This window comes from Oryzias melastigma, linkage group LG5 (genome assembly GCF_002922805.2).
Source record: "Oryzias melastigma strain HK-1 linkage group LG5, ASM292280v2, whole genome shotgun sequence".
Lineage (NCBI taxonomy): Eukaryota > Metazoa > Chordata > Actinopteri > Beloniformes > Adrianichthyidae > Oryzias > Oryzias melastigma.
Window position 1 is genome coordinate 12,254,319 of NC_050516.1, and position 20,085 is coordinate 12,274,403.

Sequence of the window (20,085 nt, forward strand, 5' to 3'; positions counted from 1 at the left end):
CAATTTTATTTCTTTATTCATTTATTTTTAACATTTGTTTCAATTTTATTTCTTTATTTTAGATTTGTCATTTCTTAAGGCATGACATACTAAGAACTTTCATTTCCACTCCAGAGATAAGAAGTGACCAAGTTTTCCATTCATAAAAAATCTGAACATTGATTTAGGTAGTCATGACTCTCGTCGGAATTATGCCATTTTTCTCTTGTGAATTTGTATAAATCGTTTTATTATCATCTCAGATCGAATGGACCTGGAAGAGCCTGAAAAGGTGGACAAGCTGCAGGAGCCTCTGTTGGAGGCCCTGAAGATCTACACGCGCCGCAGACGCCCAAACAAACCTCACATGTTTCCCCGCATGCTGATGAAGGTCACAGACCTCAGAGGAATCAGCACCAAAGGTCCTTCTCCTTTTAGTTATTTAAAATGTAACCAGAGAGGAAAAGAAACTTTTCCTGATGAGTCCTGGTGAAGATCCTTCTCCTCATCCTCACATGACTGTCCCTTTCCCTGCAGGTGCAGAAAGAGCCATAACCCTGAAGATGGAGATCCCGGGCCCCATGCCGCCGCTCATCAGGGAGATGCTGGAGAACCCGGACGTCTTCGAGGACAGCAGCGACTCCAGCGACAGCGCCGCCGCTCCTCCGCCCGCCGTTCCCGCCATCAAGCAGGAGGAGAAGCCCACCTACGAGTCTGCGTTCGAGGAGGAGGAGGAAGACGATGACTATTGGGACGAGGAGCGAGAACGCGGGGCAGACAGTGATGGAGAGCAGTGGGGGGTGGCGGCGGCGAGCGCGCAGAAGAAGGTGGCGACAGGGAAAACGCAGTGAGACACCAGAGCTCAGACTCATCTCCCAAAAAATGACAGATTTAGGTTCCTGACGACCTAAACGATGTTTTTATCGACCTGTACATAGAGACTTGAATCCAGGTTAGGAACTAAAGATTCAAAGTAAATCCCTGCATTTCAGTGGATGGATGAGGGCAGCCTTAAAGAAACGTTGAGCCCCCAACTGTTTTTATACCATTTTTCAGTGTTTCCAGAGACAAACTAAAGATGCACTGCTTTGCTTTACATTAAGGGCTATGCTTTGTATAAAATTGATATGAATGCATGTGAACTCTGACATGTCCATGTGCCATAAACATTCTCCAAATGTACTTCTTCTTAGTTATGCAACTTAGTTTTTTCATATTTTCTAAGCATGTAGACTCTTACTCTTGTGTATGTTTGTTGTGTTTATGAAACATTTCTACGTTTTTTGGGCAGAAACGCAGTTTCAGACAAAATATCAGGGAGACTCAGATTAGCGAAAAATGACAAAATCCTGATTATAATCTGATCTCCTGGAGTAAAAGAGAGGAGCTGCTACTCAGGTTAACCTCACCTGCTTGGAGCAGAGAAGGTTTCTCTTTGGTAGCTGCTCTCAAGACTAAAACTAAAATCCAAACAATCCTCAGGTTTGTGTGTGTGTCTACTAAAGCACAGACGGTTTTAATTAATGCAAACTCACAGGAAGTGGCCATCAGCAGGTAGAAACAAACAATAAGTTCTTTTATAACCAGATTCACAAACGAGAACATTTTCTTGCGCAAATTAGGCTTTTTACGACTGGAAATTTATGAGAAAATGTGAATATTTTCTAAATTTCTAAAGCTTTTACAATTCACTAAGATGGTCTATAAGTGTGCTAAACAGATCCTCATTCAAAATGAATCAGTTTATAGAAACATTACAGTAAATGTTGCACTTTTATTTTACTATTGATTTTTGGGTCATTTTTGGGTCATTTTCGGCGAATTTAAAGACAGAAATTGACTAAATGTTTTTTATTTATTGGGATTTTGTAGCTATGGAAGAAAAACGTTACAACCCTCCTCCTCTTCCGCCTCAGTTAACCCTTTAACGGCGGCGCTTCAGTGTTTATGTTCTTTGATTTACTGTAATTTTTTTACATTTTTTACACAATCAACGCCGCTTTTCTCCTTCACAATCTGCTGGAATGACGTTGATTGTAATAAAAATGATTGTGTTACCAGTTGAAAAGTTACAGTATGTTAAAGATTTTGTGTTTGAACGTCACCGATGACGCCTCAAGTGTTAAGGGGTTGCAAACGATTGAATTGAACAATTGAAATGTTTCCTCGTCATTTTTTGTCTTCCCAATATGTCAAATGAGTCAGATTTTTTTGGAAAAATCTTTTTCTTTATGCAATTTTTTTTTTTTTTTTTTACCAGATTTGAGTTGGTGCAATAAAAAAGCTTTTTAACCAATGTTTCAACTTCACACGCAACATAAAGAGAAGACCAAAGATCCTTTTTTTATGTAAATACAATGATTTTGTGTTTAGCAAATGCAATTTTTTATGAGGCTGAAGCTGGATGCATCTCCTTATTTCACATATTTTCTTTAAGTTACATTTTGTAAGCGTTTAAGTTAGCTTTTTCTTCATGTTCAGGGATTCAAACGCGTCGTGAGTCTTCAGAATTCAACTCTGATCGGTCTGAAACTCCCACAGCTGATCTAGTTTCTCAATCGTTGTAAGTTAAAGCGGTTTTGCTTATTTTTTGCATATATGTTTTGTGTTGTTTCTTGTATCCTGATAAAGGTGTCCTTTGTTCTAAATCCAAATTGTTTTTTTTCTTTCATTGCACAAAAATGTGTGCAGAAATTCATTGTTCAGGATTTCTGATAAATTATATAAAACATTTGTTTGTAGTCATATTTTTTTTATTTTTGTTCTAACAAATGTTGCAGAAACACACTTGAAGATTCACACTCATATTTAACAGACTTAAAGGATAAAATAGCTCTAGAAAAACTCTCTTGTGTCAACTTTGGGCCACAAATTCAAACAAATCTCTGCAGGTAGACGCTTGAGTCCGCCTCTTAAAGTGAAAATGTGCTACTTGATCTTAAATATAACAAAATAAGTTTAAAAATTAAAGCGAACATCAAACTTATGAGGAAAAAAGCTCAAAAATGAAGTGAGGCTCAGAGTCTGCAGAACCCAAGTAGTGCTGTCCATCCGCTCTTCCTCGTTTTACCACATGGGGGCATCAGCGAGCTCACTGCAAAGGAAAAAGATGCAAGTTTACAAATCTATTTTCTTTTTTAATTGTCTGAACTCCAGATTAAAGCCCCAGAAAAGATCTGTCAGACTTTTTCTATGTGTCTAAGGCCTTGTTCCTGTCCTGAAAAGACTTAAATTTATATTTTTACAATTTTAAGAGCAAAACAGTAAGAAAAAATAAGAGGATGGCCAGATAAAAGATATCTTCATAAAAATACATTTAGAAAAAACAAAAACTCTTTTAGTTAAAAATAGCACTAATATCCACTAAAATAAGAAGAATAATAACTGATAAATGGCTGTGACACATTAATTAAAAGAAAAGGTGAGCAATAGAAGCTACTCCTACATATTAAAACTACACATTTTTTTGTTCTCTTATTATAAAAAGAGATATTTCTTTAAGTTTAATTGGATAAGTATAGAAATAAACCAGGAAATGAACTGACACATTTAAATATTATTTATTACCTGTTCAAATATATAACCGCTATCACTGTAATGGTTGTTTTCAAGTTTTTCTCAGTCAATTTGGCTGATTGTTTTTTTTAGTTATACACTTCTCCAGTGGAACTTTAAACAAGGTTTTGTACTTAAGATGAACTAAATAAAGCCACCAGCTGGGATGCTACAAGTTACAGGGATTTATCTTTAACTCTGTTTGAAGTGAATTCTGCTGGGATTGCAGCCAAGCGCCTTTTCTTCTTATTTCAAATTAAAGCTACATCTAAAACAAGCATCCCAGTCTTCAGTACACTAGCTCCTTCAAAACAGATATTTAAAAGGTTTTTTAACCCTGATTGGAAACAAGGCTCTTTTGCTGAAATACAGCACACTAAATAGTTCAAATTATTGAAATTTGAATGCAAAGTAATTGTATTGCTGTTTTAGAATGTGCTGCCTCTTGGCATAAAATACTAGAGATGATTTTAATCTAATTGGGGCCTTTCTGGTTGGAAAAAGATTAAATAAATACAATAAAATAAAACACTATTTAGAACTGCGTAAATTTATTTTATTTGATAATCCACTTTGGAAGACTGATAAAAAACTATTTTTAGAAGTGTTTAACTCTATAGAACACTATCGCCGGGTGATTTTCACCTGAGCAAAAGTATTTCCATGATTCCCAATATATTGCATTTTTCTGAGCGTCATGGGTCCTGTAAAGTCATACGTCTCCCAGGAATGGATGGACCAAAGACCAAGTCTCCAGTATCACTTTTTTTTTTTTAAGGCATTTTTTCTTCTCAAATTCCAAAATTTTCAGTCATTTTCAAGCATGTTTTTAGGATCTTCCTGTGCTTATATTTTCCATTTTCTTCCATAAACCACAGTTAAAAATAAAAGAAAGCTACTCTAATATTTTTGATCTATTTTTTATAACAAATACTTTTTATTAGGTATACTATATCAGGAAAAAAAATTAACCAGCAAAAGTGATGGTGTAACTTTTTTATAGAGAAAGTGTTCTAGGGTTACACTGATTTCTTCAAAACTTCAAAAATCCAAGGATATCTAATTCTGAGTTATTTGTTTCATTTCTTGGAGTTTTCTTTTTTCTAAAAGTGCCGTTAGAGAATGAATAAATCGTGACATTAGGAGTCGGGCAGCTGAGGGACAGGAAACAGGAGCAGACTCGTCACCTCAGGACGGGGTTGAGGAGTTCAGGTGGGATCAGGTGCTGCTCTCCAGCAGCTCCAGCTTCACAGCTCTGCTTCTTCTCTTCCTGATTTAACAGACAGAAGTGAGAGGTGAGCTGGAGAGAATCTGCACAGGCGGCTTTTCAAAATAAAACATAAAATACTAGTAGAATGTATTTTTGTTGTATGGATGTAATACTGATGGTAAAACCTGATATTTTTTTTATATCTGTTCATCCATTTTCCTGTTTTCTCTCAAATAATTTGCAGGAATTCTGTTCCAAGAACCTTGAAGGGCTCCTCACAGCATCTGCATTTTAATGTGGTCACAGGCTGAGCAGATCCTGCTGAAACGAATCTCTGTGGATCAACTGTCCGCTGCAGGATTCATATTCAGAACTACAGTCTTAGTGCAGGATAGGATTCAGGGAAGAAGATACTCTAACGATGGTGTTAAAGAAGAGCCAATAATCAAATGAAGTTTAAAGAAAACTCAAATGTCCTTTTTATTCCCATAAAGTCTTCAATATTGTAAAGACACTGAAATTTATCAGCCTGAAACATCAAAATCAATCAAAAGTAGTTTTTATTTCTATTTCAATTTTGGTTTTTTTGACAGGTGTGTGACCCATTTGGGTTTCTATGAAACACCATCCCATGGTTTTATTTTTCTGTATTTTTTTTATATTGATTGAGTTCTTATGTTCTTTTTGTTTGTCTAAATAAATCAAAGGCCAAATAACAAATTAGTGTTTTCCGAATTTAACTCTCATTCAATTTTTTTTAATGGATTGGTTTATTTCCAGACATTTCAGCAATAAAACAAAGAAAAATTCCTCATATTTGCACTCATAAATATAGTAAACACTTGCGGCGGATTTAATCCATTAAATATAATAATTGTAAAATAGAGGTTGATGAATTGCTTGAGGGGGAGGAAGCAAGCTTTTATGATCCATCCCTTTTCTTCTAATGGAATTATACGTTATTAAACAATCTTTTAAGAAAATATGTAAATATTCCATATATTTAATTTGACGGCCAACTGCCTCCACTCTAAAATCAGAAGAAAAATGGTTCTTTTGTTGTGAGCTCTGCAGTAATATCGTTTCTGAACCTGAATATCTCCAACCACTGCATACTATGAATGAACTCCTTTTGGTATCTACAGAGGACGTTTCAGTTACACTGAATGTAAAGGGCGGGGCTCTGGGGGTTGTAGTTATTGCTGGAATTGAAAAAAACTATGTGTCTGGACAAAACTTTGTTTTCTCTGGTATTTAGGAGGATTTCACTGATGGTAACTTGGCACTTTGATCCAGTTTTCTACACAAAACTTTCCTTTTTTCTGGACAAAGTTCTTGAAATGCAAGAAAAATAGGAAAATTTGCTTGAAAAATTAAATTTTACAATTAAAATTGGCATTTTTGATGGATATCTCAGAATTAAACCTTGCCAGGGTTTAATTCTCAGGATGTGCAATGAGCTTCATCCAGTGTGGGCCCTTCATATCACTGCTGAACTATGTAGCCACAAGGGGGCAAATCTGGGTCTGTTGAAAGGTGAACAACAGCTTTTTTCTGTTTTGGCTTCATAATAATCTAATCTGGTAAAATCATTTCACCTATTCTGAATTTATGGACACTAGTGATAAATAAAAGTGGAAGAATCACCAATTTGTTGGTTGATAACACCAACCATAACCTTTGCACTTTGATGGATTTCACACCTGAGCGTCAGTCGTCTCCCCTTTGCCTTCAGCTGGAGGCTCTTCTGGGTCAGAAACAGGGTAGGAATCTGGTCTAGAAGAGTCCTCGTCATCTCTCTCTGAGGAAGAGCGGGAAGTCGACTGTTTCTTTTGGAGTCATGAACCCAAAAACAAAAAATGAAAATTACGAGGCTTTTTACTCACCGTCACCAGAGGATTCCAAACTTCTCCCGTTCGTTTCAGTGGCGATTCCCAGCCTGAGCTCCAACTGATGAATGTAGCTCACCAGATCCTGCAAGGGACAAAGCTGCAGGTTTAAGAAGAATCGAGTCAAAACCAAAGAAACAGTTTATGACCTTTTAGCTCTAACACCAGGATTCTAGATACAAACCAGCATCTACACATGAAGGTTTGCTGTGTTAGAATTATACCTCAGGGATTCACAAAAACACTTAACTACAACATGAATCAATGTAGATCTAAACTCACTAGAACATATTCTATTTCTCACTTCAGTCTGCAAGGAAGAAAAAGGAAAACTCACTGAAATAACCTGAAAAATAAATATAATTTACTGAAAATAAAGTGAAAATCACACAAAGGTTTAAAATGTTTTCATCTAAAATAATCATTTTAAAAAACAAACTAGATTATTTAAGGAAAATTTAATTTTCCATTAAATTGATAATTTTATGGAAAAAAGAAATGAGCATATATTACATTTTAGATTTCTGAATATATATATTGTAAAATCCTTTAATGTTAAAGTTTATCCTCTATGATATTTTAAATCACATAATAATAATAGTATTAAGGAAAGGCTCTAAATCTAAGGTGCAGATGCAGGTAGAGAACCTGAAAGTGTACTCAAATACTATCAGCTTTATTTCAAAATAATTACCAGGTAAAAGTAAAAAGTTACTATTTGAACAATTATTGGAGTAGAAATGTAAATATTTTAAAAACTATTCAAGTACTGAGTACCAGCTTAAACATCCATCCATCCATCTTCTTAACCACTTCGTCCCTTTCGGGGTCGCGGGGGTGCCGGAGCCTATCCCGGCTACTGATGGGCGAAGGCGGGGTACACCCTGGACAGGTCGCCAGTCTGTCTCAGGGCCTCAATCACACACACATTCACACCTAGGGGCAATTCAGAGTCACCAATTAACCTATGAAGCATGTTTTTGGACGGTGGGAGGAAGCCGGAGTCCTCGGTGAAAACCCACGCATGCACGGGGAGAACATGCAAACTCCACACAGAAGGGTCCCAGCCGGGAGTCGAACCGGGGCCTTCTCTCTGTGAGGCAAGAGCGCTAACCACTGCGCCACCGTGCAGCCCCCTGCTTAAACATATTTAAATTAAAATAAGATTTAAATTAAATTCTATATTTTATGGTAACACTCTATGATACGGTAAATTCTAATAGTGTGAGTTAATGACTAATAAGCATTTTTAACTATGAAATAATGTGTTAAACACTTGTATGCATTTCTTTGCATTACTAATTGCATTAATGAGCAGTTAACTAAACTAAAGAGGATTGGAGTGGGACTTTAAAGAGTGTGCCCCCCTGTGGCTGCATTTCAGAGCGAATCTGGGATGTCCTGCCTGTCGTTGCAGTTTCTCCTCCTCCCTGTCCTTCTGGATCCTCCTCAGGCTGGTCTTTGCCTCCTGCAGCTCCTGTCTGGCCTCACTCAGCAGCACCTACGGAGGACAGCAACACCCCGTTAGAGCCCTCTGACATCTGACACGGCCGGCTCCTTTTCCTCCTCTTCTAGTCACATGACGATGCGAGGAAATGTTTACTCACTGTTCATGGAAGCTTCTTCTGCTAGTGCCAGCCAGCACATGAGCAATAAAAATAAAAAAACTCTGCTGACCTCTGGCATCTTTCTCCAGTTTCCAAAATGTGTTCTGGGTAAGCGATGACGCCAAATTCCAGCAGTGGAGCTAAATTTAGCAGTGAGGTTGTTTGTGTTAAATAATAGTAATCCTTCTTACCTTCTCTCTCTGCAGCTCTGCTTCCAGGCTGTCCCTGTCCATCCGTTCGTCCTGGAGCCACTGCTCCGTCCTCTGAAGCTCACAGCTCAGATCTTGTAGCTTATTTTTATTCATCTGTGGAAAAATCACAAAGAAAACTGTGTTTAACAGTAGATTGATTCAGATTGAGCCACGCCGGATCCTCACTTCTGCTGCATGCTTGTAGGCCTCCTTCTCCAGGGCGGAGTTGGCCCGCTCCTCCCTGAGGACCAGGTCCTCCTCAGACAGCTGCAGGTTGAGCTGGGCCACCTGCAGCCGGGCTTGGTGCAGCTCGGCGTAGGTCAGATTCTGCCGAGCGCCCAGCTCCTTCAGTTCTCTGCGCTGACTCTCGATCACGAGCTCGTTGGACTCCAGGCGCTCCTGCAGGCCTCGCACCTCTGCAGCAGAGGCCTCGATCTCCACCTGATCAGAGTTCAAACCTGATCTCTCCGAGTGACGGAGATGACTTTCCCCACAACCATCAGCTGTTACCTGGAGAGACTTCCTCTTCTCCTCGTCGTGTTTCATCTGAATGGACATTTTCTTCACTTTTTCTCTCAGCCTGCAGCAAAAAACGCAAAATTTAAGGTTTGGCTCAAAGTTCAATCGCTGGATTATACGTCGCACCGGAGTATGAGGAGCAAAAAACGTCTAATCAAGAAGAAGAAAACCATATATAAGTCGCTCTTTTAAAAAATAAAAACATGAATAATAATGATTCAATGCAAATGAGAAAATATCAAAATTTGAGAGGAAAACAATCGGATTCTCCTCCATGTTTGTTTTGGACGACACTTCTTCTTCTGGCACTGTCAAAAGAAAAAACAACGCCCTCTAGTGGTTGTTAGCGGAAACAACCACTAGAGGGCAACTGATTGCTAGTGGAAAAATAACAAGTATATGAGCCTATTTAGGCTTTTTTTAAATCACAAATAAGTCACCGCTGAGTATAAGTTGAACCCCTTGCTAAACCATGAAAATAAAAAAAAGTATACTCCAGAAAAAATCCCTGAAACTCTTGCCTTTCCAGTTCACTGCAGGCTGCCGTTTCTCTGTCTGTCAGAAGCCGGATTTTATCCTCCAGGTCTTTGATTTGCTGCTGATTTTCTGCATTTTCAGCCACAAGTTTATTCAGTTCATTGGTGAGGTTCTCCTGATTATATTTTCCATCCTTCAGTGAGTGAGAAAATAGACAATTAGATCCTTTTAAACCATTTCTTTCTGGTTTGACAGTGGCAGGACCTTCCACACCTGCTGCTTGCCCTCCATCCTCCTGAGCATCTCACAGCTGTGCCTCAGATTATCTCTCAGTTCAGAGATCTTCTCCTTCATCGCCTCTCTCTCCCTCTCCCACTCGCTCCTCGCTCTTTTGTTGACTTGTTTTTCGTTCTCTGTCTCTTTTCTGGCCACGTCCAACGCTCGCTGCAAACCAGTTTGCTTTTTTAAACACTCCTCCAGCCGACTCTGGGTAAAAAAAATGATTTAAATGTTTTTTAGTCATGACAGTGAAGGTATAAATGATGTTTCAGGTGTGTCTCTACCAACCTGCAGCAGCTGAGCTCTGGGGATGACCAGCAGCAGCTCCTCTCCTCCGTCTTCCTCATCTTGCTCCTCCTTCAGGGTCTCCAGCTCCTCCAAAGGTTTGGGAGCGCAGAAGGTGAAGGGGCGGCTACGAGCACACACCTTACCCAACTTATCAACGTAAACAAACTGGTACTCCGAGGTACCAGGTCTGGGCAGGTAGGACGCTGTGATGACATCACACAGAAGTTTATTGAGGAGATGGTGTGCTTCATGGAACCAGAAATGAAGAATTTAACAATTAAATTCACAATAAACTGGTTAGTATTTAAAGTTGTTTTAAAATAGGCCCACACACATTTACTTCATTCATACTCCCAACACTGTTTATTGCTTCGAGGAGTCAGAACAGTTTGCAGCTGAAATCTCCTCCTAACTGAGGTGCTATTCAGATGTGTGCAGATGAGCTTTTCAAAATAAGAGTACATGCAAACCTTGCGAAAAAAAATCACTGAAATGACCCATTTTCAAGCAGGTGTTTTACTTTTTATTCTCCTTTGGCTTGAATTATTTTTTGTTGTTTTTATTTTTAATGGGTTAAAAAAATAAACAGGATGATTTGAATAAATGTATGTTGGCAGAGGATTATATACACATGTGTTTTAAAAAAACATTTAAAATATAATTTGTAATATTAAAGAATATAAATAAAATAAAGGTTTAAAGTAAAAGATTATAATAAATGATATTTAACATTTTTTGTAATTCTTCTGTTGTCTGCACATGTGGACCAAATTCTTTGTGTCCTTAGAAAAAATATCAATATATAAATTTTCTATTTCTTGCAGCCTTTTAATTTGAAGACATAAAAACCTTTAAATTTGTTTGAAACGCTCGTGTATGATTATATGAGAAGCGTTGGGGGTAAAAATCCTACAAAAAGTCTTCTATTATTAAACATTTGTTATTTTAGAGGCTTATAAAAAATCAGAAACTTTTAGAATTGTATGTATTTTTTTAATTTATTTTGAAAGAATCCTTTTGTTGGAGCTTTTTTGCTACATTTTCTCCTTAAAGAGTAATAAAAATATTTATGTTTTCAATTTATTTTTATTATGTTTTATTTAGAAAGGTAAAATCCAAACATCTCTATGATTTAAGTCTTTTTTCTACTCTTTTTGATCTTCAAACTTTTCATTTTTAGCATTTTTTTGGTATTTTGCATTTATATATTTTACTTGCTATTTTTGGAACCATATTGCGACTGCACAATACATATATATTTAAAAATATTCTATTTCTAGAAGATTGCCAATTGATCCTAGCAAAACATCAAATGTAAAGCCTTGAAAACAAGATCCAAACTTCATATTTAGCCTCCTAACTACCCAACCTGGACTAAATGAATGGAAACATGTTTTTTCTGCTGCTTATTGCCCTGGAGGAGAAACACAGTCAATGTTTTGACATGTTTTCTTAATGTGCTCCACTGTATGGTTGAGTTTAAGGGTTAAGATAATAACAAATCTGGCTCCTCCATCACTCAAAAGCTTTGCTTTGTTTACATCAGATTAACACGGTTCATATGTAAAAGTCAGTGTAAACCTAACAGAAGGACTGCTCTGGGCCAATCAGCCTTCTCTTTTAAATCAGTGGAATCAATTAAAATTATGCAAAAACTTACCAAAAAATGATATGGAAATGAAACAATTATTTTTAACAACACTAATTTATCAGCCTTACTAAATATGTAGTATTTTTAAAATGTTTTTACAGTGCATTTTGTTTTTAAGTTAATGTACCTTTTATGTAATTGCAGTTCATAGTTTTATACTAATTGTTCATTCTTGTATTTGTGTATTTTGTGTGGACTGCAGTATAGTCTGATAAAAACATCTTTTCTTTGATTAATGATCCAGTACATGGTGTCTGTTAAATAAACTCAATAAAATATATTAATTCAACAATTGTTCGGTGGGTTATTTTATATTAGGAGGAATTTAATGAGAATGTCCACAGAAACTGTCAATAATGTTTGACATGTTTTGATGAGTCACAGGTAAAGCTCCTAAATCTGGCCTTCACTCGGGTTCAAATCCTCACCGTGGAAGAGAGCACAGGAGTCGACACCGCTGCCCTCAGTGTAGCCTTCAGGCACAAGAGCCCACGTGTAAGTGTAATACTCTTTCACTGAAGACCAGCCCAGCTGTGTTAGGACAAAACACGCTTTTAATACAAAACATCTGACGAATACCGACTTCTTTCCTGTTGGGAATGGAGCTGAAACGATGGATTCTACCTGAAAAATCCCGATCCAGTCACTGCTGCTCCAGCGGTGACCTGAGGTCAGGCTGTAGTGGCACTCCACTCGGGTTTGGGGGAAGTACATTTGTCCCACATTTCGAAACACCACAGCGGGCTGTTTTTCCATGGTGATGGGAAGGTTGTGCAGCCGAAGAACGGACTCTGGGATTAGGTTTGCTGGGATGGGAACAGCTGACGGAAGGTGATAGCAGAGTCAGCTCAGGAATGCAGCAGCGTGGTCACAACATCCTCACACCCGTGGCTCAGCAGTATTTTCATAAACAAGACGTTTCTTCACCTTCTGAGTCATCAACAACAATCCTCAATTCAAATATTTACTTGAAAACTTTCGTAATTTAAAGATAATCTTTTTTTTAGGTGGTGAGATATTAACTTTTAATCAAAAGTTTATAAATCATAGCAAAAGATCAAACAAAAACTATATTTTACTGTTTTATTTCGTAAAATAAAAAAACGACATTGATGCATTTGATTAATAAAATATGTAAGTATTTTATAAAAGCACAGACTCTCACCTTAGTCCACAGAAAAGTAAATCTCTTCAGGCAGCTGCGCAGCAGACTGAGCAGAGCTCGAGCTGCAGATACTGATGAGCAACCCTGTCAGGTGCAAGAGTTTCACAACATCTTCTAAAGCAGGAGTCCCAAATAAGACCAAAGGAGCCAGACGAGGGGGGGGCAGGCTTATGGGAGATGCAGTCCGTCAATGCAAAGTTGGATGGACGGCACAGTCACGCTGCAGACTCCAACTCCCAGGAAAAGATGCAGCTGGAGGATCTGCTGCATGTTGCAAGACTTGGTGGGGGGTCAGGGCAGGAGCGGGACAAGAAACTGGACAAAAACAAACTCCAGATAAACGATTTATTCATGAAGCAGAGATTAAGGGGGTAAAAAAAATGGAGAAATATTTCTTGAATATACACTTAAAATTTCCTTTTCTGTTTTATTTGTTGCAAACCATATTTTAAAAAACAGATCTGAGTACAACTAAAACATTTCAATAAACCAGCACTGAATAATTGAATTTCTGTTCCATCTTTAAGTTAAACAGCTTTAAAATGTCTAAAAATCAAGAGTTTATAAGCAGATTCTGCGTTATAAAACCCATCAAATCTGTATAGAAGTTACACAAAACCTATGTTTCAAACGTAACATGAAGACTCAAACAGAATCATTCTGTAGTGTGCAAAGAGTTTGGGATGCTGAACTTCTTGAGTGAAACACACCAAAAAAAAGTTCACCTGGAGCTTTTCTGTGAGAAACAGTTTGCTGCTGTTCTGGTTTCTGACTTGAATGTTGGAAAGCTGAATTCTACATTTCTAACCTTTACTTCCTGGCTTTCTTCATCAAGAAACCAAATCAAATAACAGTCCAGACAAAGTTAAAATCCTCAACATGCTAAAGAAAAAATCAACAATGTTTAGATATTTCCAGATGTATCTGTCTGGGAATGATTATAAAGATGTTTCTGTAGCTCTGAAGCTCTAGAGAACCACAGTGTGAGCCGATATCCTGAATGGAGAACCCATGAAACAGTGATAAACCGTCATGCAGGAAGCTGGAAGATCAAAATGACTTCAAGTGCACAAAACGATTCATTCAGGAAAGACTCCACATTAACATCCACGGAGATGCAGGCTTCACCTGCTTCAGTTAAAGTTTAAAACTCCACCAAAAGAGACAGAAAACAAAAAATACAAATCAATACCAAAACCTGAGCAGAAAGAAGAGGAAAGTTCTTCAGAGAGGGGAAAAATCTGAAGCAGAAAAACTTAAAGACCCACTCCAATGAAAATCATGATTTAAACATGTTCTAATGGTATTTTTCTCATGATGGACATTGATTAAAAATTAAGCTTAAAATTGCATTTTTTCTACTTTCATCTTATTGTTGTGAATCAGAAGCAGGTGAAGATATACTCTTCAACATCTTGGTGCGTGGGAGCTGGTGGTAGAACAGATGGCGGCTGGAAATCATTAGCCAGAAAGAGGTTCAAGAGCGGGAACATCGTCATCCCCCGCCGCACAATTTAGTTGAAAAAATATTCTTGTTTTTGGACAAAAAAGATTAATATAACCGATGACCCTAACGTAAGTTTTTTTGCGTTGTAAGCTTTGAAAACCTAAGTGTTTCTGTCCAAACCTACAATGCTCTTTGATCTACCATAACTCCATACATGAATGAGCTGATCTGCAGAGAAAAGCACTTTAGCGCCGGTAAGCAACAAGCATCTTAAGCTAATCCTGAACGAGAGGCTACTCCTCTAAAATCTTGTGGAAATTCCACTTCCGGCTAATGATTTTCAGCCGCCATCTTGTCTGTCACCAGGTCCTCTTCATTTCTTATTTTTTGCATCAGTAATGTTAAGTTGGGGTTGTGAGGGGATGTAAGCTAGTGGTAAAGAGTGTAAACAGAAAGTGCTCAGTTATGGGTGACAGGAAGGGGGGCGGGGTTGCCTACAATGCCAATTTTCTAATAAACTACTGCCGCTTTGCAGAAACTATCCAAGAAAATGATGCACATTTTTTACATTTTGACTAAAAACAGCATACTTGTAAGTAAGAGGCCACTGAGAATGCTTTTAAAATAAATCAAAAATTGATCGGAGTGTGTCCTTAAAACCCCAAAAAACAAATTTTTTAGAAGACGAGTGTCTACCATGTGTAATGAAACCATTGCACCGGGCTGGCACACGTAGAAGCTTCCAAAAACTTCTAGACTGAAGCTTTGACTTTTCTGGTGAGAATTATTCAAACAGGACTACAAAAACAAACAAAAACACTTCAGAAAATGCAGGATTTGATAGACAACCAGCAGCATCAATAAAAATATGCAAGATCAATGAAAAAAATGATAACATCATAAAAAAAGAACATCAAACTAGCAGAAATATGGCGGCGGCAGTGTGATGGTGTGGAGTAGCTTGGCTGCTTCAGGACCAGAGGACTTGCTGTGGTAAATAAAACAATGAATTCTGCATTCTCAAATCTCCTGAAGGAGGAAGACCTTCCTCTGTTTCTTACTTACATACTTATGTAGCTCGTTTTGTTTGATCGGAACTTTCTAACATTCTGAACATTTTTTTCCATAAGCTCGTTACTTGACCGGTTTTCATTGACCTAGATCTGTAGAATGTTAGTGTCATTGATGTCTGTCAGGAGCTGTTACTGCAGAAGACCTTCTGCTCCTGAAGTGTTGCACAGAAGTGAAAGAACTCCAAGTTCTTCCAGTTTGGTTTTTACAGCTTGCTCCCAGCCCTTGTTGGCCTGCGGGCTTCTGGGAGATGGATGCATGATGCCCTCCACCCGAACGCTCAAGCCTGCGGCGGACAGCACCTTGCGGGCCCGCTGCTCCGCCATCCTCCCCACACCGATCACCATGGAGAAGCGGAGCTCCTTCACCATTTCACACAGAGCGCTGTCACACTTGGCCAGGAGCGCGTCCCGCTCGGCTGCAGGCAGCTCTGGGGGGGTCAGGTTCTTCCCGTTGTGGTTCATGAAGATGAGTGGACACAGATTGTGAACAAAGCAGTGTTGGAAAAACCGGTCTGGTTCCACGCACAGTTTTTTGAAGAGTCCCCAGAACCGAGCGCCGCTCACTTCAGTCTGGGTGCACCTCAGACCCACAATGGGCCGCTTGGGATGCTCGTTGTCAGGGTGACCGACCTCTCCTGTGATCTTCAGCCAATCGACAACGGACCTGACCTCACCGAAAGGAACCTGAAGGGAGGAAAAACGTGACGTGACATAAATGAATAAACTAGATCAATTGGGTTTCCTGCCAAAATATGTTTGATTGCATAATTGCTGAAGGAGGTTGCTTTGATGGCTTAATTGCAAAACTTTTGGCAGAAGAAGCAGAAGTGTCTTTAAAAGAAAAGGTCAAATAACCTTAAGTCAGACAGTCAGTAAGTACGTTCGTCAGTACTTAAGTTCATCAGTCAATACATAAAAACGCCCATAAGTATGTAAGTACATCAGTCAGTGAGTAAGTACGTCAAAAAGTACATAAGTACATCTGTCAGTATGTAAGTGCATCTGCAAGTATGTAGGTCAGTCAGTCAATCAATCAATCAGCAAGTATGTAAGTACATACGTTCGCAAGTATGTAAATACTTTAGTGTTGCCACAAACGATTATTTCAATAGTCGACTAATCACCGATTATTTTTTCCGATTAGTCGACTAATCGGGTCATGGGAAAACTGGATGTAAAGCACACATCTTAACCATCTTTATATTTTAACTAACTAAAACTAGATATATAGCATTACCTATGATAATGCAAGTGTGAATGCTGTTAGCTGAATTTGGCCGCTAAAGATACTAGCGCTGATAGCAGAACATACTGAAGTTGGTGGTTGAAATCGCTGAAGCTAATATCTCAAAACGCTGAAGCTGATAGCCGGCTAAAATATTAGCTAAATGCCAAATTAGCCTAAAAAAACTGAAAAAAAAGCCTAAAGTAGCCTAAGCAGCAAGCATGCAGCTGAAATATTAGCTAAACTCCAAATTAGCCTAAAAAAATGGGGAAAAAACTTAAATTAGCCAAAACTGCTAGCATGTAGCTTAAATATTAGCTAAACTCCAAATTAGCCTAAAATACTAAAGAATCCTAAATTAGCTATAGCTAGCATGTAGCTGAAATATTGCCATTATACTTTACAGTATATACATTATACTTTCATTTTTACTGCACTCTGACTCTATGTAGTATAAGGTAACGATTAATCGACTATTAAATTAGTCGTCAACTATTTAACAGTCGATTAGTCGTCGATTAGTCGACTAATCGTGGCAGCCCTAAAATACTTCAGTAGGTACTCAAGTATGTTCGTCAGTACTTAAGTACTTCAGTCAGTGCTCAAGTATGCCTGTAAGTACCTCAGTCTGTAAGAATACCCATAAGTATATCAGTCAGTTTGTAAGAAAGTCTGCAAGTATGTAAATACTTCGATCAGTACTAAAATATGTGTCCATAAGTATGTCAATCAGAACGTAAGAACGTCCATAAGTATGAAAGTACTTCAGTCAGTATGTAAGTACGTCCAAAAGTATGTAAGTACTTCAGTCAGTATGTAAGTACGTCCAAAAGTATGGAAGTACTTCAGTCAGTACTTAATTATGTCCATAAGTACGTCAGTCAATATGTAAAAAATTCTGTCAGTATCTAAGTGTGTCCCCAAGTATGCAACTACACCCGTAAGTATTTTAGTCTGTTTTTAAGAACATCTGCAAGTATGTGAATACTTCGGTCAGTACTTAGGTTTATCCGTAAGTACGTCAGTCAGTACGTAAGTACGTCCAGAAGTAGATTAGTACATCCATCAGTAGGCAAGTATGTCTGCAAGTATGCAAGTACAAGTAGGTCTGTAAGTACCTCAGTCAGTTTTTAAGTACATCCGCAAGTATGTGTATACTTCGGTCAGTACTTAGGTTTATCCGTAAGTATGTCCAAAAGTAGATTAGTACATCTATCAGTAGGCAAATATGTCTGCAAGTATGCAAGTAGGTCTGTAAGTACCTCAGTCAGTTCGTAAGTACATCCGCAAGTATGCAAGTAAGTACTTTGGTCAGTACTTTGGTATGTCCGTTAGTACGTCAATCAGTTTGTAAGTACATAAATCAGTAAGAAATTCAGTTAGTACATAAGTACGCAAGTACATATATTCGTACAAAATTACATGTCCATAAATAGATCAGTCAGTACATAAGTCAATATGTAAGTTTGCACATTTTAAACCTTTTTTCCCTGTTTTATTGGATCCTATCTCCTGTCTGTATCCAGATAACATTTATGATGCCTTTATAAAATGTAACATCTTCCTGTACCTGTAATTGCCCCTGTAAAAACCCAGGTATGTCATGCCTCTCTCTCTCTCTCTCTCTCTCTATTAATATTTGTTTGTTTGATGGTTTAACTCTTGTACCTTTTCTATTTATTCACTTTGTAATGTTTGAAGTTTTGCAAATAGTTTTTTTTTTTTTTTTAATTTGAAGTAGGTGAATAAAGTTTAACATGAGATTTAGGTCCACTAAGAACCATAGACACGTATATATATAGTGGACAGAACCGGGTACTGAAGCAGTGAGGATGCTGGAGCTCACCCCGGTCTGAGCCATGCCGAACGGTCCGGGATTCATGCCCAGAAACAGGACGCTCTGCCCGGCGCGGCAGTACTTCTCCACGTAGCAGCGGTGGGTGTCCCAGGCGTACTCCAGCGGGTTGTAAATATACCGGATAGGCTCGCTGAAGGTCAGGCCTCTCAGATGGGCGTTGAGCTCCAGCTCAGCCTGAAGGAACTTGGAGGAGGAGGAGATCCCCTCACCGGAGTCACGGAGGAGCAGACCTCCGCCTGCACCTTCACAGGCGGGCTGGTTCCGATCATTAGATGAGTCGTTTAACATTTCTTTAAGATGAGGAAATGGAGGATAAGTTCAGCTTTTCAAACTAAAACCAGACATAAGAAGGCAGAAATTTACGGAACAATCGTAAACAAAGAGTACTTCTTCGTCTGCCGCTTTACAGTCATTGGAAGTTGTTGTCGCCCTCTACAGGCATACCCGTGTCATTGCAATCAACTGCAGGTAAATTAATTGGACGAAAAAAAACACTAAACAACGGGCTTTTCTTAATTATTTTTTCATTATTTCTTTTTGATCCCTTCTTTATATTTAAAAAATAAAAATAATTGTTCGTATTTATGTCCCTTCATTTCCTAGTTACAAGAACATGTGCATGATCTTTTGTTGTTTTATTGAAATGAAATAAATTAATTGTTGTTAATCATGTGTGCTTGTATTAATAGTTATTTATTATTCATCTGCTGTTACTAATAGAGCTACAGTAACAAGATAATATCGCCTTTGTGGGTCAATAAATTTTTATTCTATTCTATTTAATATTCAAAAAGATAATAAAACACAATTAAAAAACACAAATAAACTTTACTTTTTTTTAAGTATGATTGGTGGAAATCCCCTTTAGGAGTATGATAGTTCTGGTTTTGTCCAAAGGCAGGAAGACGGTCTGTATTTATAATCCCAGGTGGAAGTGAGTTCCAGAGTTTGGGAGCAGCTCTGCATCCTGTGGTGCTGAGACGGGCTGAGGGAACAGTCAGGCGCAGAGAGGATGCTGGTGGGATTGGGGGTTTGGTGATGATTCAAGCTGCTGAGGTTTGAAACGGTTGTAGTTTATGGAAAGGTTTGTAAAGGAGGCCAAAGAGGAGGGAGTTACAGTGGTCGAGACGATTGGGACCCAGTTAGGCAGCAGCGTGAAGGGTCTTGTCTAAGGACCCAATCTGGGTGGGGATCAGTGGACAACCCTGGGAATTGAACCCAGGGCTCCAGAGTGCCAGCCCTTCACCTAGCCCACTGAACCACCCAGCCGATTGACTTTATCATTGATATAGCCTTGAGGGACACCACACACCATGTCCAGAACTGTTGAGTTATGGTCTCCCATTTTCACAAATTGTTTCCTGTCTCGTAAATAGCTTTTCACCCACTCTAAAGCTGGTCCTCGCATTCCCAGTTTATCCATTTTATGAATTAGAATGTCATGATTTATTGTATCAAATGCTCTTTTTAAATCTATGAAAACTCCTATTGCATATTTGTTCTCTGCTGTCATATTAGTTATTTCCTCCGTTAATTCCATTAAAGCCAGTGATGTTGATCTGTTTGCTCTAAAACCATACTGGCTGGCTGTAAGTAAATTGTATTTATTGATGAATTTGCAAACTCTATTTTTAAAAAGTTTTTCCAGGATCTTAGAAAACTGAGGGAGGAG

The 20,085-nt window shown here is 38.4% G+C and overlaps 3 protein-coding genes across 5 annotated transcripts in view; 1 reads left to right on the forward strand and 2 right to left on the reverse strand.

Annotated features, from left to right (window-relative positions):
• The window catches only part of LOC112145266 (retinoic acid receptor gamma-A), a 42,718-nt gene extending 40,005 nt beyond the window's left edge, over window positions 1-2,713 (forward strand). For both annotated transcript variants that reach the window (XM_024270399.2, XM_024270400.2), the window contains 2 exons: window positions 243-401; window positions 517-2,713. In XM_024270399.2, coding sequence (XP_024126167.1) covers window positions 243-401; window positions 517-830 — 473 coding nt within the window. In that variant the 3' untranslated portion in view covers window positions 831-2,713. The remainder of the gene's footprint in view (window positions 1-242; window positions 402-516) is intronic.
• Window positions 2,711-12,927, reverse strand: calcoco1b (calcium binding and coiled-coil domain 1b). 2 transcript variants are annotated; one of them, XM_024270398.2, is made up of 14 exons: window positions 12,811-12,927; window positions 12,270-12,466; window positions 12,074-12,176; window positions 9,995-10,197; window positions 9,701-9,913; window positions 9,472-9,620; window positions 8,942-9,011; window positions 8,618-8,872; window positions 8,432-8,545; window positions 8,039-8,134; window positions 6,631-6,718; window positions 6,448-6,545; window positions 4,722-4,804; window positions 2,711-3,073 (listed from the first exon to the last, which is right to left on the reverse strand). In XM_024270398.2, the coding sequence occupies exons 2-14, from the start codon at window positions 12,399-12,401 to the stop codon at window positions 3,046-3,048; spliced, it is 1,632 nt and encodes a 543-aa protein (XP_024126166.1). In that variant the 5' UTR covers window positions 12,402-12,466; window positions 12,811-12,927; the 3' UTR covers window positions 2,711-3,045. The 2 variants fall into 2 exon arrangements, with proteins under 2 accessions (XP_024126166.1, XP_036067765.1); XM_036211872.1 differs by having other exon boundaries at window positions 6,631-6,733.
• Window positions 12,928-15,077: 2,150 nt separating this feature from the next.
• smug1 (single-strand-selective monofunctional uracil-DNA glycosylase 1) lies at window positions 15,078-18,932 on the reverse strand. The gene is made up of 2 exons (XM_024270397.2): window positions 18,402-18,932; window positions 15,078-16,014 (listed from the first exon to the last, which is right to left on the reverse strand). The coding sequence occupies exons 1-2, from the start codon at window positions 18,699-18,701 to the stop codon at window positions 15,460-15,462; spliced, it is 855 nt and encodes a 284-aa protein (XP_024126165.1). The 5' UTR covers window positions 18,702-18,932; the 3' UTR covers window positions 15,078-15,459.
• Between the last annotated feature and the right edge of the window lie 1,153 nt (window positions 18,933-20,085).